General features: G+C 41.6%; 1 protein-coding gene across 4 annotated transcripts in view; it reads left to right on the top strand.

The window, feature by feature from the left end:
- The window catches only part of ascc3 (activating signal cointegrator 1 complex subunit 3), a 777,147-nt gene that overhangs the window by 119,129 nt on the left and 645,113 nt on the right, over positions 1-12,905 (top strand). For all 4 annotated transcript variants that reach the window (XM_070885599.1, XM_070885602.1, XM_070885601.1 and 1 more), the window contains exons 9-10: positions 687-887; positions 1,289-1,429. In XM_070885599.1, the coding sequence (XP_070741700.1) occupies positions 687-887; positions 1,289-1,429 (342 nt within the window). The remainder of the gene's footprint in view (positions 1-686; positions 888-1,288; positions 1,430-12,905) is intronic.

Here is a 12,905-nt window from a genome sequence, read left to right as displayed (position 1 = left end):
CCTGCTCCTTAACCCCCTTCACCCCAGGCAATTACGGACTTGGGATGTCGGAAAGACGTTCCGAAGTCCGGAAATACACAAACCTGGGTTCGGGTGTTTCCGGATTCTGGGCGTCGGAAAGACGTTCCGAAGTCCGGAAATACCCAGAATCCGGAGCAGCCACAGTCCCGATGCTTCCGGATTTTCGATGCTGTATCTGTATAGCTTAAAAGTCCGGTTTTTGAGAAATATTTCCAGATTCCGGACGATGACTCCTGCCATCTGCATAATATCCGGTTTTCGGACAATTCCGGTTGATAGAATTCCAGATTCGGGATGTTGCATCTGTATTCGGAAAGCACAGTTTTCAAGTAGAAACATGGCAGTTTTGTGATGTGATGAAGTGGAGAATTATTCCCAATGTAAACATTCTTTTTTAGTTCACAATGTATTTGCATTTAAAAAATATTTTTTCTGTAGGTAATTAGTGCACATAGTGGTTCATATATATTATTTAAATTGCTTTAATTCTCCTGCAAAGTCAAAGAGAATTTGAATTTGATTTCAGTTTTCTATTATGTAAAGTAAATGTCTGCAACATGTTCTTCGAGAGGCAGGTATCATGCTGGGAATTATGCAATCCTTGAGATTTCCTTGTCTCATTAGTTGTGGTTGCTTTATTATAATTTTCATGCTTAACCTTTCAGATTGGACAGCTGGTTTTTAAAGGGATGAAGCGACTGAACCGCATCCAGTCAATAGTATTTGAGACAGCTTACAACACAAATGAGAACATGCTGATCTGTGCACCCACCGGAGCTGGAAAAACTAACATTGCCATGCTTACTGTTCTGCATGAAATCCGCCAGCATATTCAGCAAGGAGTTATCAGAAAGGATGAGTTCAAGGTACGGATTTAATGAAGGAAAGACAAATTTTTATATGGGAAGTGTTTAAAAAAAATCATTATTGATTGTGTTTCTGGAATAAACATGTTTTCAAAACCTGATCAGATATATTGTAATGTTGGTATTTGACTTTATATATTATTACAATTTCCATGTGACTATATTTGATTCTGAATCCAAGACAATTTTCAAAATAATAGCTAAATAAATAAATTATTTGTCTTTTATACCGCTACATTCTGAGCCAACAAGGATAACTACAATTCATACATCACTGTTAACGTTTTTCAGCTTAATCGACCACAACCATATTTCGCAAAGTGCTATTTGTGTAGGTTTCTGAGACAAATAACTTTGAGATTTTTTATATATTTATCAACCAAATTTTCCCTTCACTACAGATTATATATGTAGCTCCAATGAAGGCCTTAGCTGCTGAGATGACAAATTACTTTAGTAAGCGTCTGGAGCCACTGGGTATCCTGGTGAAGGAGCTTACTGGCGACATGCAGTTGACCAAAGGGGAAATTTTACGGACGCAGGTATGTCCAAAAATTCATTACATCTGGTGTAAAATGTTGTCTAAATTACTGACAAATCTATTACTTGGATTTGGACAAAGCTGAAGCTGCATTTTATTAAAGATTTAATGCTTCTGTGAATTTTATGATTTTTATCTGATACTTTTTGAGAAGTGGAAAAGGAAAAATACGTAAACATTTGGATTTGTTCTGTTACTTTTAATATTTTTACTGTGCAAGTAAAAGCCTTACTAAATTTGCAATGGCTTGATACTTCGACAATTAGAAGTCAATACTATATTATTTGTACAATGTCTAGCTAAGCTACCTGCTACCTTACCTAACCAAACCATTTGTACCCATGTATGATTGCAATTTAATTTAAGTAATTAAAAATCTTTATGATGAGAGCTGTGTGCTACTTACCTTGAACTTCCCAGCTTCATGCAGCAGAAATTTCTTTTTTTCTCCCACTTTTGTAGTCCTCCGCCCTAACACCTTGAGGCCCCATTGGTTTTGTTCCAATTATGTTCAAATCACGCTGGGCAATTATGCTGATTTACACCTATTTTACGTTCGGCTGGATGCTAATGAGACCGGGGGAAAATTTGACCGTGACTTGACTGCTGCAGAATGGGTGCAGAAATAGGTGTGATTTTGGGTCCAACTTCAAACAAGAAATTCCGGGTCATAATTAATAAATTTTCCATTGTTTGGGTCTCTGAGAACATTCCATCTCGCACTATAATTACTATTTGTCTGCTTATCAATCCACAACTCTTGGGAACTAACTCCCTTTCGGCAAGCATTTGCTATAAAAAAAACACGCCCCTTAAAATGGCTGGTGTTCAAGTCATTTCTGTGAAAAATTGGCCAAAGCATTCTGAACCATGACCGTGAACCTTGGGATTGTTAAGCATGTTGTTATTGCTTTTGAACTTCTCTTTCCTGGTTTTATATAAATGACACAAACCTTTTTTGACATTTTACCTCGCACACTAAATGTATTATTAAAAAGTTGAATTGAAATAATTTTAGTTCAATAAGGATTTAAAAAGAGCAGTCTTTTTCAAGTATTCAGTTAATTTGGCATTTTAATAGAACCTTAGCCTGGAACCTGAAGTAGCTGGAAGATGTTTTTTTAAACTGTTGCTGTTAATTTTATCCCCAGAGGGTAGAAGTAATTTCAGCTGCTACCCTTTATTAATCTTGTTCTATGGTGTGCACAGAACTTCAGTGCCAGGACATCATTCTATGCAGTTTAATTAACATGATTCATTAAAAGATACAATAAAATGTCTTTTGAACATTTCAGCAAGCTGTGGGTCATCAGTCTGAACCTCACAATATACTTCTAACATTGTTACTTCCGGTAGAAAAGTTGCTATGGTGTGCTTGATCAAAATAAATTGGCTAATTAAAGTAGTGGCCTATGCCTTGATTTAGTAATCTCAGGATTGCTACCAGTGCCATGTGCTAGTCAGAGTAGGAATCGCAGGATAGCTCAGATGAATACGTGGCTTGTGCAGTGGGGAGGGATTCAAATTCCTGGGGCATTGGAACTGGTTCTGGGGGAGGTGGGACCAGTACCAACCGGACGGTCTGTACCTCGGCAGGACCGGAACCAATGTCCTAGGGGGAGTGTTTGCTAGTGCTGTTGGGGAGGAGTTAAACTAATATGGCAGGGGGATGGGAACCAATGCAGGGAGACAGAGGGGAAACAAAAAGGAGACAAAAGCAAAAGACAGAAAGGAGATGAGTAGAAGTGGAGAGCAGAGAAACCCAAGGCAAAAAACAAAAGGGGCCACTGAATATAAAGGGGCTGCAGGAGGGGTCAAAACTAAAAATCATGGTTTTAAAAACTAGTATTAAAACACTCTACCTAAACGCACGCAGCATTTGAAATAAAGTAAATGAGTTGACGGCACAAATCATTACAAATGGGTATGATTTGGTGGCCATTACAGAAACGTGGTTGCAGGGTGGCCAAGACTGGGAATTAAACATACAGGGGTATCTGACGATTCGGAAAGATAAACAAGAAGGGAAAGGAGGTGGGGTAGCTCTGTTAATAAAGGATGATATCAGGGCAGTTGTGAGACACGATATTGGCTCTAATGAACAAAATGTTGAATCATTGTGGATGGAGATTAGAGATAGTAAGGGGAAAAAGTCACTGGTGGGCGTAGTTTATAGGCCCCCAAACAATAACTTCACGGTGGGGCGGGCAATAATCAAGGGAATAATGAAGGCATGTGAAAAAGGAACGGCAGTAATCATGGGGGATTTTAACCAACATATCGATTGGTCAAATCAAATCGCACGGGGTAGCCTGGAGGAGGAATTCTTAGAATGCATACGGGATTGTTTCTTAGAACAGTATGTTACAGAACCTACAAGGGAGCAAGCTATCTTAGATCTGGTCCTGTGTAATGAGACAGGAATAATAAACGATCTCCTAGTAAAAGATCCTCTCGGAATGAGTGATGACAGTATGGTTGAATTTGTAATACAGATTGAGGGTGAGGAAGTTGTGTCAGAAACGAGCGTCCTATGCTTAAACAAAGGGGACTACAGTGGGATGAGGGCAGAGATGGCTAAAGTAGACTGGAAATACAGACTAAACGGTGGCACAATTGAGGAACAGTGGAGGACTTTTAAGGAGCTCTTTCATAGTGCGCAACAAAAATATATTCCAGTGAAAAAGAAGGGCGGTAAGAGAAGGGATAGCCAGCCGTGGATAACCAAGGAAATAAAGGAGAGTATCAAATCAAAGACCAGTGCAGAAAAGGTGGCCAAGGTTAGTGGGAAACTAGAGGATTAGGAAAATTTTAAACAACAGCAAAGAATGACTAAGAAAGCAATAAAGAAAGGAAAGATAGATTACGACGGTAAACTTGCGCAAAACATAAAAACAGATAGTAAAAGCTTTTACAGATATATAAAACGGAAAAGAGTAACTAAAGTAAATGTTGGTCCCTGAGAAGATGAGAAGGGAGATTTAATAATGGGAAATGTGGAAATGGCTGAGACCTTAAAGAATTAATTTGCTTCAGTCTTCACAGTGGAAGACATAAAAACCATGCCAAAAATTGCTGGTCTCAGGAATGTGGGAAGGGAGGACCTTGAGACAATCACTGTCACTCAGGGGGTAGTGCTAGACAGGCTAATGGGACTCAAGGTAGACAAGTCCCCTGGTCCTGATGAAATGCATCCCAGGGTATTAAAAGAGATGGCGGAAGTTATAGCAGATGCATTCGTTATAATCTGCCAAAATTCTCTGGACTCTGGGGAGGTACCAGCGGATTGGAAAGCAGCTAATGTAACGCCTCTTTTTATATAAAAAAAGGGGGGCAGACAAAAGGCAGGTAACTATAGGCCAGTTAGTTTAACGTCTGTAGTGGGGAAAATGCTTGAAACTATCATTAAGGAAGAAATAGCGGGACATCTAGATAGGAATAGTGCAATCAAGCAGACGCAGCATGGATTCATGAAGGGGAAATCATGTTTAACTAATTTACTGGAATTCTTTGGGGATATAACGAGCATGGTGGATAGAGGTGTACCGATGAATGTGGTGTATTTAGATTTCCAAAAGGTATTCGATAAGGTGCCACAGAAAAGGTTACTGCAGAAGATAGAGGTACGCGGAGTCAGAGGAAATGTATTAGCATGGATAGAGAATTGGCTGGCGAACAGAAAGCAGAGAGTTGGGATAAATGGGTCCTTTTCGGGTTGGAAATCGGCGGTTAGTGGTGTGCCACAGGGATCGGTGCTGGGACCACAACTGTTTACAATATACATAGATGACCTGGAAGAGGGGACAGAGTGTAGTGTCACAAAATTTGCAGATGACACTAAGATTCGTGGGAAAGCGGGTTGTGTAGAGGACACAGAGAGGCTGCAAAGAGATTTGGATAGGTTAAGCGAATGGGTGAAGGTTTGGCAGATGGAATACAATGTTGGAAAATGTGAGGTCATCCACCTTGGGGGTGAAAAAAAACAGTAAAAGGGAATATTATTCGAATGGGGAGAAATTACAACATGCTGAGGTGCAGAGGGACCTGGGGATCCTTGTGCATGAATCCCAAAAAGTTAGTTTGCAGGTGTAGCAGGTAATCAGGAAGGCGAATGGAATGTTGGCCTTCATTGTGAGAGGGATGGAGTACAAAAGCAGGGAGGTCCTGCGGCAACTGTATAGAGTATTGGTAAGGCCGCACCTGGAGTACTGCGTGCAGTTTTGGTCACCTTAAGGAAGGATATACTGGCTTTGGAGGGGGTACAGAGACGATTCACTCGGCTGATTCCGGAGATGAGGGGGTTACCTTATGATGATAGATTGAGCAGACTGGGTCTTTCCTCGTTGGAGTTCAGAAGGATGAGGGGTGATCTTATAGAAACATTTAAAATAATGAAAGGGATAGACAAGATAGAGGTAGAGAGGTTGTTTCCACTGGTCGGGGAGACTAGAACTAGGAGGCACAGCCTCAAAATACGGGGGAGCCAATTTAAAACCGAGTTGAGAAGGAATTTCTTCTCCCAGAGGGTTGTGAATCTGTGGAATTCTCTGCCCAAGGAAGCAGTTGAGGCTAGCTTATTGAATGTATTCAAGTCACAGATAGATAGATTTTTAACCAATAAGGGAATTAAGGGTTACGGGGAGCGGGCGGGTAAATGGAGCTGAGTCCACGGCCAGATCAGCCATGATCTTGTTGAATGGCGGAGCAGGCTCGAGGGGCTAGATGGCCTACTCCTGTTCCTAATTCTTATGTTCTTATGTTCTTGTATTGGGTTTGTTTGATTTGGCCTTAAGCTTGAAAGACTATAAGATACATGTACAAAAATGTAGTTAATCAGGGATGAATTTTATGAGATCAGAGCTGCTGGATGGGGCTTTGTATGCAGCAGACAGGCTATTCCAAAATTGTGGATGGTACTGCCCACCGTTTTCTGTTCATTAATTTCAATGAATAGAAAACTGCTAACAGTGCACCTGCAATTTTCCAATAAGCTGTCCACTACATATAAAACCCTGCCACTGCCTTGGGGTCTTGGAAAATTAGGTTCTAATTTTGAAGAACAGAGCTGTTCTATTATAATATCCATTTTATAATATAATTTATTACTTTTACAGTCATGTTTGCCATTTTTGTGGTCCTTGACCTCTGACCTTCCCAATGCCTGCCCCCAACCAAGCCTCGGATCACTTACCATCTCACCGAAGGGCGCTGCTCAGCGCCGAGCTTCTGGCCCGCAACTCGCCGTAGGCAGTTCGGCTCATACAGCAGTGCTTGGTCTCCAGTCGTCTTGGACCCCCTCACCACTGGACTAAGACCTTGCTCAGCTAAGCCCGTGTGATAGCTGGTGTGCAATGGCCACCCCACATTAAAATAACTCACGCAAAGGCATCTTCCACCCGTTGGTTGCGATGCTTTTTAATGTTACTTTGATTCTTTCAAGTTGGGAGTTAATTTTCAGCTATGTTGCTGCTTTACACTTTTAAACAAAGAGTTCAAGGCATTTGCACTGCAAGTTATATCAGGTACAACCTCCCAAGAACACTTTCAGTTGCTCCGGCTAATTCATTTTTTTCAGAACAGAGTGCATTTAATTACCAGTTATGTCTTGGACAGAAATGCAATCCTCCCTCCTTACAGTTAGCATTTTATGTCTTCAACTATTTTTCTTCCCACTAGAGCCCCTCACTTCAAAAATCATATGAATCTGTGCCTAGCTGAGATGGGAATAAAACCCCAACACGTCTATTTTATGTAGAATCCATCATACATTAACATTTATGGGTGGGTCACCTAATTTTGTGCAATACCTGTCATACCAGTAGATGGTGCTGTGATAGTTTTTAAATGTCAAATGTCACGTAAGATTGGAAGCTATCAGTCATTTTCATCAGGCCCGCCAAAGTGGCCCGTCCTGCTGAGCTCTGCTACCAGCCAGTAATCCTGTCGTTCGGTTCCACTCCGGACTCATCAATGGGCTTTTGGCTGGGCCCTTGGAACTCTATTTGGAATAAAAGTTTCTGTCTTCCTTGCTGAATGACTGCAGTGGTAGTCTGCTTCCAATCTTTCCTTCACAGCGATAACAAAGACAAGATTATGAGCAGGATAACAACACTTTACAGCTTTCATTCCCATGAGACTGAGTGGAGAGAGTTTTACTCTACACCCAACTCATGTTATGCGTGACATGAGAGTTATTGATGCGAACACTGCATGCTCAAAACAGAAACATGTTTTGTTCCCTTGCACTGATATTCCTATTCTTGATAAACACGAAAATCACCAAAAAGAGTGCCTGAACCTTGTTTTCCTTGTCACTGCCCCTCACTTCCCCACGGTAACCCGTGACTTTATAAGAGGTCACTGTCATCGGAAGCTCACAATGTGTGTAGTAGTCTTGAAATTTGGACTTAATCTTGACCAGTGGCAATCTATAGGCATCCACAATTCGTGGATTTTCTGCAAACATCAAGAGAACAGGAAGTAGCCTGCTCCTAGGCCAATGCCAGTTGTGCTGTTGATCTGTTACTGGCAGGTCTTGAGATCCACAACTTGCTCTACTTTTTACTTCCCGGTTTGCTATCTGTGAGAATCCTTCAATGTGATTTGGCTGCTTAGCCAGCTTGATGATATCACTATTTATGGATGTTGGAGATCTCCCATAGATGGCACCAGAATTAAATTAATTTCGGGAAAGGTGAAATCAACACAACAGAGATCCACAAAAGCACATTACCACCTACTGCCACTCAGTGACACACCATGGCAGGATACTGGAAGAACTCCCAATCTTTCAATAGTACTGTGGAGCTTAGGAGCAGATAGACTGTGATTTTGGTTTTACATCACATCTGAAGACCCAAAGAGTTGTAGCAAGCCCCTTCTCAGTACTCCATTGGACGGTCAGCCTATCTCTCAAGTTCTGGAGTGGCTTGAATGCCACTGAAGTAGCTTTTGATTTAAGCTGAGAAAGAATGATCCAGAATACATAGTTTATCAACAGGAAATCATTATTATTACTTGTGGGGAGGAGCTTAGCTCTGCAACAATTCATAGCTTAGCCAATTACGTCAGAGTTATGAAATAGATTTATTCCATAGGGCGGCCATTTCAATTTATAAATCAATTAGGGATGATCTAATGCCAATCAGTGCAAATCAGACTAAGGAAAACCACTTTGAAATGGATTAATTTAAGACTGCAATTACTCGACTGGGGTTTAGTTCAGTGACCTATCAAAATAGGCATTTGGCACTTGTATGGTCTGTATACATTTTGGCCCAGATTTTACGGTTGTAAGGATGATGAAATGGTAAGTGTTCACTGTCATTTACTCTGAAAAAGACAGCAACTTCTGGCATTCGCACATGCGCAGTTAAATGCGTAATTGTTAGAAATCACTTGTTGACGTGAATTTCCACACACTAAGTTCACTGTAAAAACCCCTGAAAAAGTTAAGCTTTGTTGAATGAGGTGGTAGTTGAGTTTTTAAAGGTGTAGTAAGTCATAACAACCTCCCGGGCTCTGAAAAAAATAAATTTTATATTTGTGGAATAATATTTCTCCATTATGATAATTACATCGATTTTTAAGATAATTCTTTTTAAAGGTTTAAAAAAAATCATATTTCAGTTTCTCCCTTAATCCCCTAAAAATATCCCAATCTTTATTTTGCGCATTGTAAAATCATTAAAAAGTGAATGATAATTGGTTCTTTTTACTCCCGGGTTTCCTATCTGTGAGAATCCTTCAATGTGATTGGCTGCTTAGCCTGCCTTGATGACATCACTATTGCTAGATGCTGGAGATCCCCCATCGGTGGCACCAGAATGAAATTAATATCAGGAAAGGTGAAATCCATACCACAGAGATCACTGGATCTTTATCCTAGAATTGTCCTAGTTTTATAGTTTTGGACTTAATGATGGTGATTAACTGTTGCAGCAACTAAAGGATCCAAGAGGCTGGAATTTCGTGGAGGAAGGTTGGGGGGGGGGGGGGGCTCGGAGGCGGTCAGGAAACCTGGGAGGCAGGGTCTCCTGCAGGCCCTGCCGACTTTAATGGCAGGACCTGATTTGCATGTGAGGCCTCTGTTTCCCACCCACAGCCAGCCAGAGGGCCATGGGCAGCATGAACTTCATCATTGGCGGGGGGTTGAGACCTGAAGAGATGATCAGTGACCTCTTGAGGGGGTCTCCGATCGAGGGAGGTTGGTTAGGTGTAGGGTCCCTGGATCCAGGAGATAGGTAAAAAAGGCAATTATCTCCTGGATCCAACATTGTGCCGTGCACAATGCTTTTATTGTAATTTTGCCATTGTTCTACAGTCCATGGTAGCACATTTAGACAAAACATGGCAATGGATTTAATGGTCTCTTGTGCTGAAATTTTCAATTTTCTGTGTTTTTTTTAAAGTTTGTACCATTTATAACTCGTTATTGGAACAATCTGAAGATTCTACCAGATTTTGAATTTGTTTTGTAGCCATACTTGGTTTCTGTATATATAAATGAGATTTACAGCGCTATTTGCTGATGGATGTTAAATTGCTTTTGGAAATGACACATTAGAAGATGAATCTTTCTTTAAAAAACATGATTGGAATTTTACTGGGTAAGACTTTCTCCCCCCAGCCCTCTGGTAATTGAAAGCCTTCATCCCTAACCTAACTGTAATTTGCTGAGTCATGCGTTAAATTGCCTAATGATGAACAATAAAAGCTCATTTGTGGCTTGAGTATTATGCTTATTACAATCCAGGTGAAGTGCGGTGAGACGTTTCAGTCTAAATGTGGGATGAATTAATATGACACAGGGTAAACTATCAAGCCAACAAGTTGCTTGCATTGCCCCAGAGACAGGCAACGATTGATGGTTGTCACTACTGATTAACGATACGATGGGTAGTGATTGAAACTGACAATGCTGTATCAAGATAAGAGTTGGGATCAAGTTGTATGATCAACATCAACAGGTTCTTTTTATTCTGATTGCAAATCGACAAAACTGAATACCACACAGATTAAGAACGAGGTAGAATTTAATATTAGCGCTAATTTGATACCATAATTTGAGCATGCACATTTTTGCGAAGAATTTGGTTCTTAGCCCTCTATAAAATAGCAAGCTACAGAAAATGATGTCTTGAGACTATACCATGGGAACACAGAGCCATAAAACAATAAAGACACACTCTGGCATGATTATGCATGAAATCAAATAAAATAATCTAAGCCATGAACAATTCTGATTTGATGTGCCCTCAGATGTCATTAGAGACTATGGGCCCAAGTTTCCACATGATTTGCACCTGATTTTTAGGAGCAACTGGAGGAGAACGGACTATCTTAGAAATCGCAATTCTCCACATTTTTTTTTCTGCAGTTCTAGTCAGGTAGAACAGTTCTACTTTGGAACAGAATTTTTTCTTCAAAAGGGGGCGTGTCCGGCCACTGACGCCTGATTTCAAAGTTTCCACAGTGAAAACGTACTCCAAACTAACTTAGAATGGAGCAAGTGAAGATTTTTGTAGAACTGAAAAAACCTGTTCTACACATTAAAAAATCAGGCGCAGGTTACAAATTAGGCGTCCAGAACGAAGTGGGGGGGAAGGGAAGTCATTAAATTCTACAATAAATCCTTATTTATACTTATACAAATATTATACAAATAAATCCAACCTGAATAAACATTTATAAGCAAAGAAAAGATTAAATAAACCATCTTCCTACCTGTGAAAATGCTTCATCCAGCCTCACAAGTTCGTTCGTTCGTTCCCGACGGCAGGGGGGGAGGAGGAAGCCGTTCCCGTCGGCGGGAGGGAGGGAGTGCGGGCCCGACCACCGCCCCCCCGAACGCAGCGGGGGGGGGGAAGGAAGACGATCCAGACGGCGGGAGGGAGGGAGTGCGGGCCCGATCGACCGAACGCAGCGGGGGGGGGCGGAGGAAGCCGTTTCAGATGGCAGGCGGGAAGGAGACAGTGAGAAGGCTGCAGGAAGCCTCAGTGCTGATGACACTGTGCTTTTATTAAAAAAATGTTCAAAAATTAAACAGCTACAAAGAACTACAAAAATGGCCGAGTGCCAATATTTCATAGAAACATAGAAACATAGAAACATAGAAAATAGGTGCAGGAGTCGGCCATTCGGCCCTTCTAGCCTGCACCGCCATTCAATGAGTTCATGGCTGAACATGCAACTTCAGTACCCCATTCCTGCTTGCTCGTCATACCCCTTGATCCCCCTAGTAGTAAGGACTTCATCTAACTCCTTTTTGAATATATTTAGTGAATTGGCCTCAACAACTTTCTCTGGTAGAGAATTCCACAGGTTCACTACTCTCTGGGTGAAGAAATTCCTCCTCATCTCGGTCCTAAATGGCTTACCCCTTATCCTTAGACTGTGTCCCCTGGTTCTGGGCTTCCCCAACATTGGGAACATTCTTTCTGCATCTAACCTGTCTAACCCCGTCAGAATTTTAAACGTTTCTATGAGGTCCCCTCTCATTCATCTGAACTCCAGTGAATACAAGCCCAGTTGATCCAGTCTTTCTTGATAGGTCAGTCCCGCCATCCCGGGAATCAGTCTGGTGAACCTTCGCTGCACTCCCTCAATAGCAAGAATGTCCTTCCTCAGGTTAGGAGACCAAAACTGTACACAATACTCCAGGTGTGGCCTCACCAAGGCCCTGTACAACTGTAGCAACACCTCCCTGCCCCTGTATCAAATCCCCTCGCTATGAAGGCCAACATGCCATTTGCTTTCTTAACCGCATGCTGTACCTGCATGCCAACCTTCAATGACTGATGTACCATGACACCCAGGTCTTGTTGCACCTCCCCTTTTCCTAATCTGTCATCATTCAGATAATAGTCTGTCTCTCTGTTTTTACCACCAAAGTGGATAACCTCACATTTATCCACATTATACTTCATCTGCCATGCATTTGCCCACTCACCTAACCTATCCAAGTCGCTCTGCAGCCTCATAGCATCCTCCTTGCAGCTCATACTGCCACCCAACTTCGTGTCATCTGCAAATTTGGAGTTACTACATTTAATCCCCTCGTCTAAATCATTAATGTACAGTGTAAACAGCTGGGGCCCCAACACAGAACCTTGCGGTACCCCACTAGTCACTGCCTGCCATTCTGAAAAGTCCCCATTTACTCCTACTCTTTGCTTCCTGTCTGACAACCAGTTCTCAATCCATGTCAGCACACTACCCCCAATCCCATGTGCTTTAACTTTGCACATTAATCTCTTGTGTGGGACCTTGTCGAAAGCCTTCTGAAAGTCCAAATATACCACATCAACTGGTTCTCCCTTGTCCACTCTACTGGAAACATCCTCAAAAAATTCCAGAAGATTTGTCAAGCATGATTTCCCTTTCACAAATCCATGCTGACTTGGACCTATCATGTCACCTCTTTCCAAATGCATGCTATGACATCCTTAATAATTGATTCCATCATTTTACCCAGT

Source organism: Pristiophorus japonicus, chromosome 7 (assembly GCF_044704955.1).
Source record: "Pristiophorus japonicus isolate sPriJap1 chromosome 7, sPriJap1.hap1, whole genome shotgun sequence".
NCBI lineage: Eukaryota > Metazoa > Chordata > Chondrichthyes > Pristiophoridae > Pristiophorus > Pristiophorus japonicus.
Note: the sequence above shows the minus strand (reverse complement) of the source record. Positions and strands in the feature narration are given on the sequence as shown.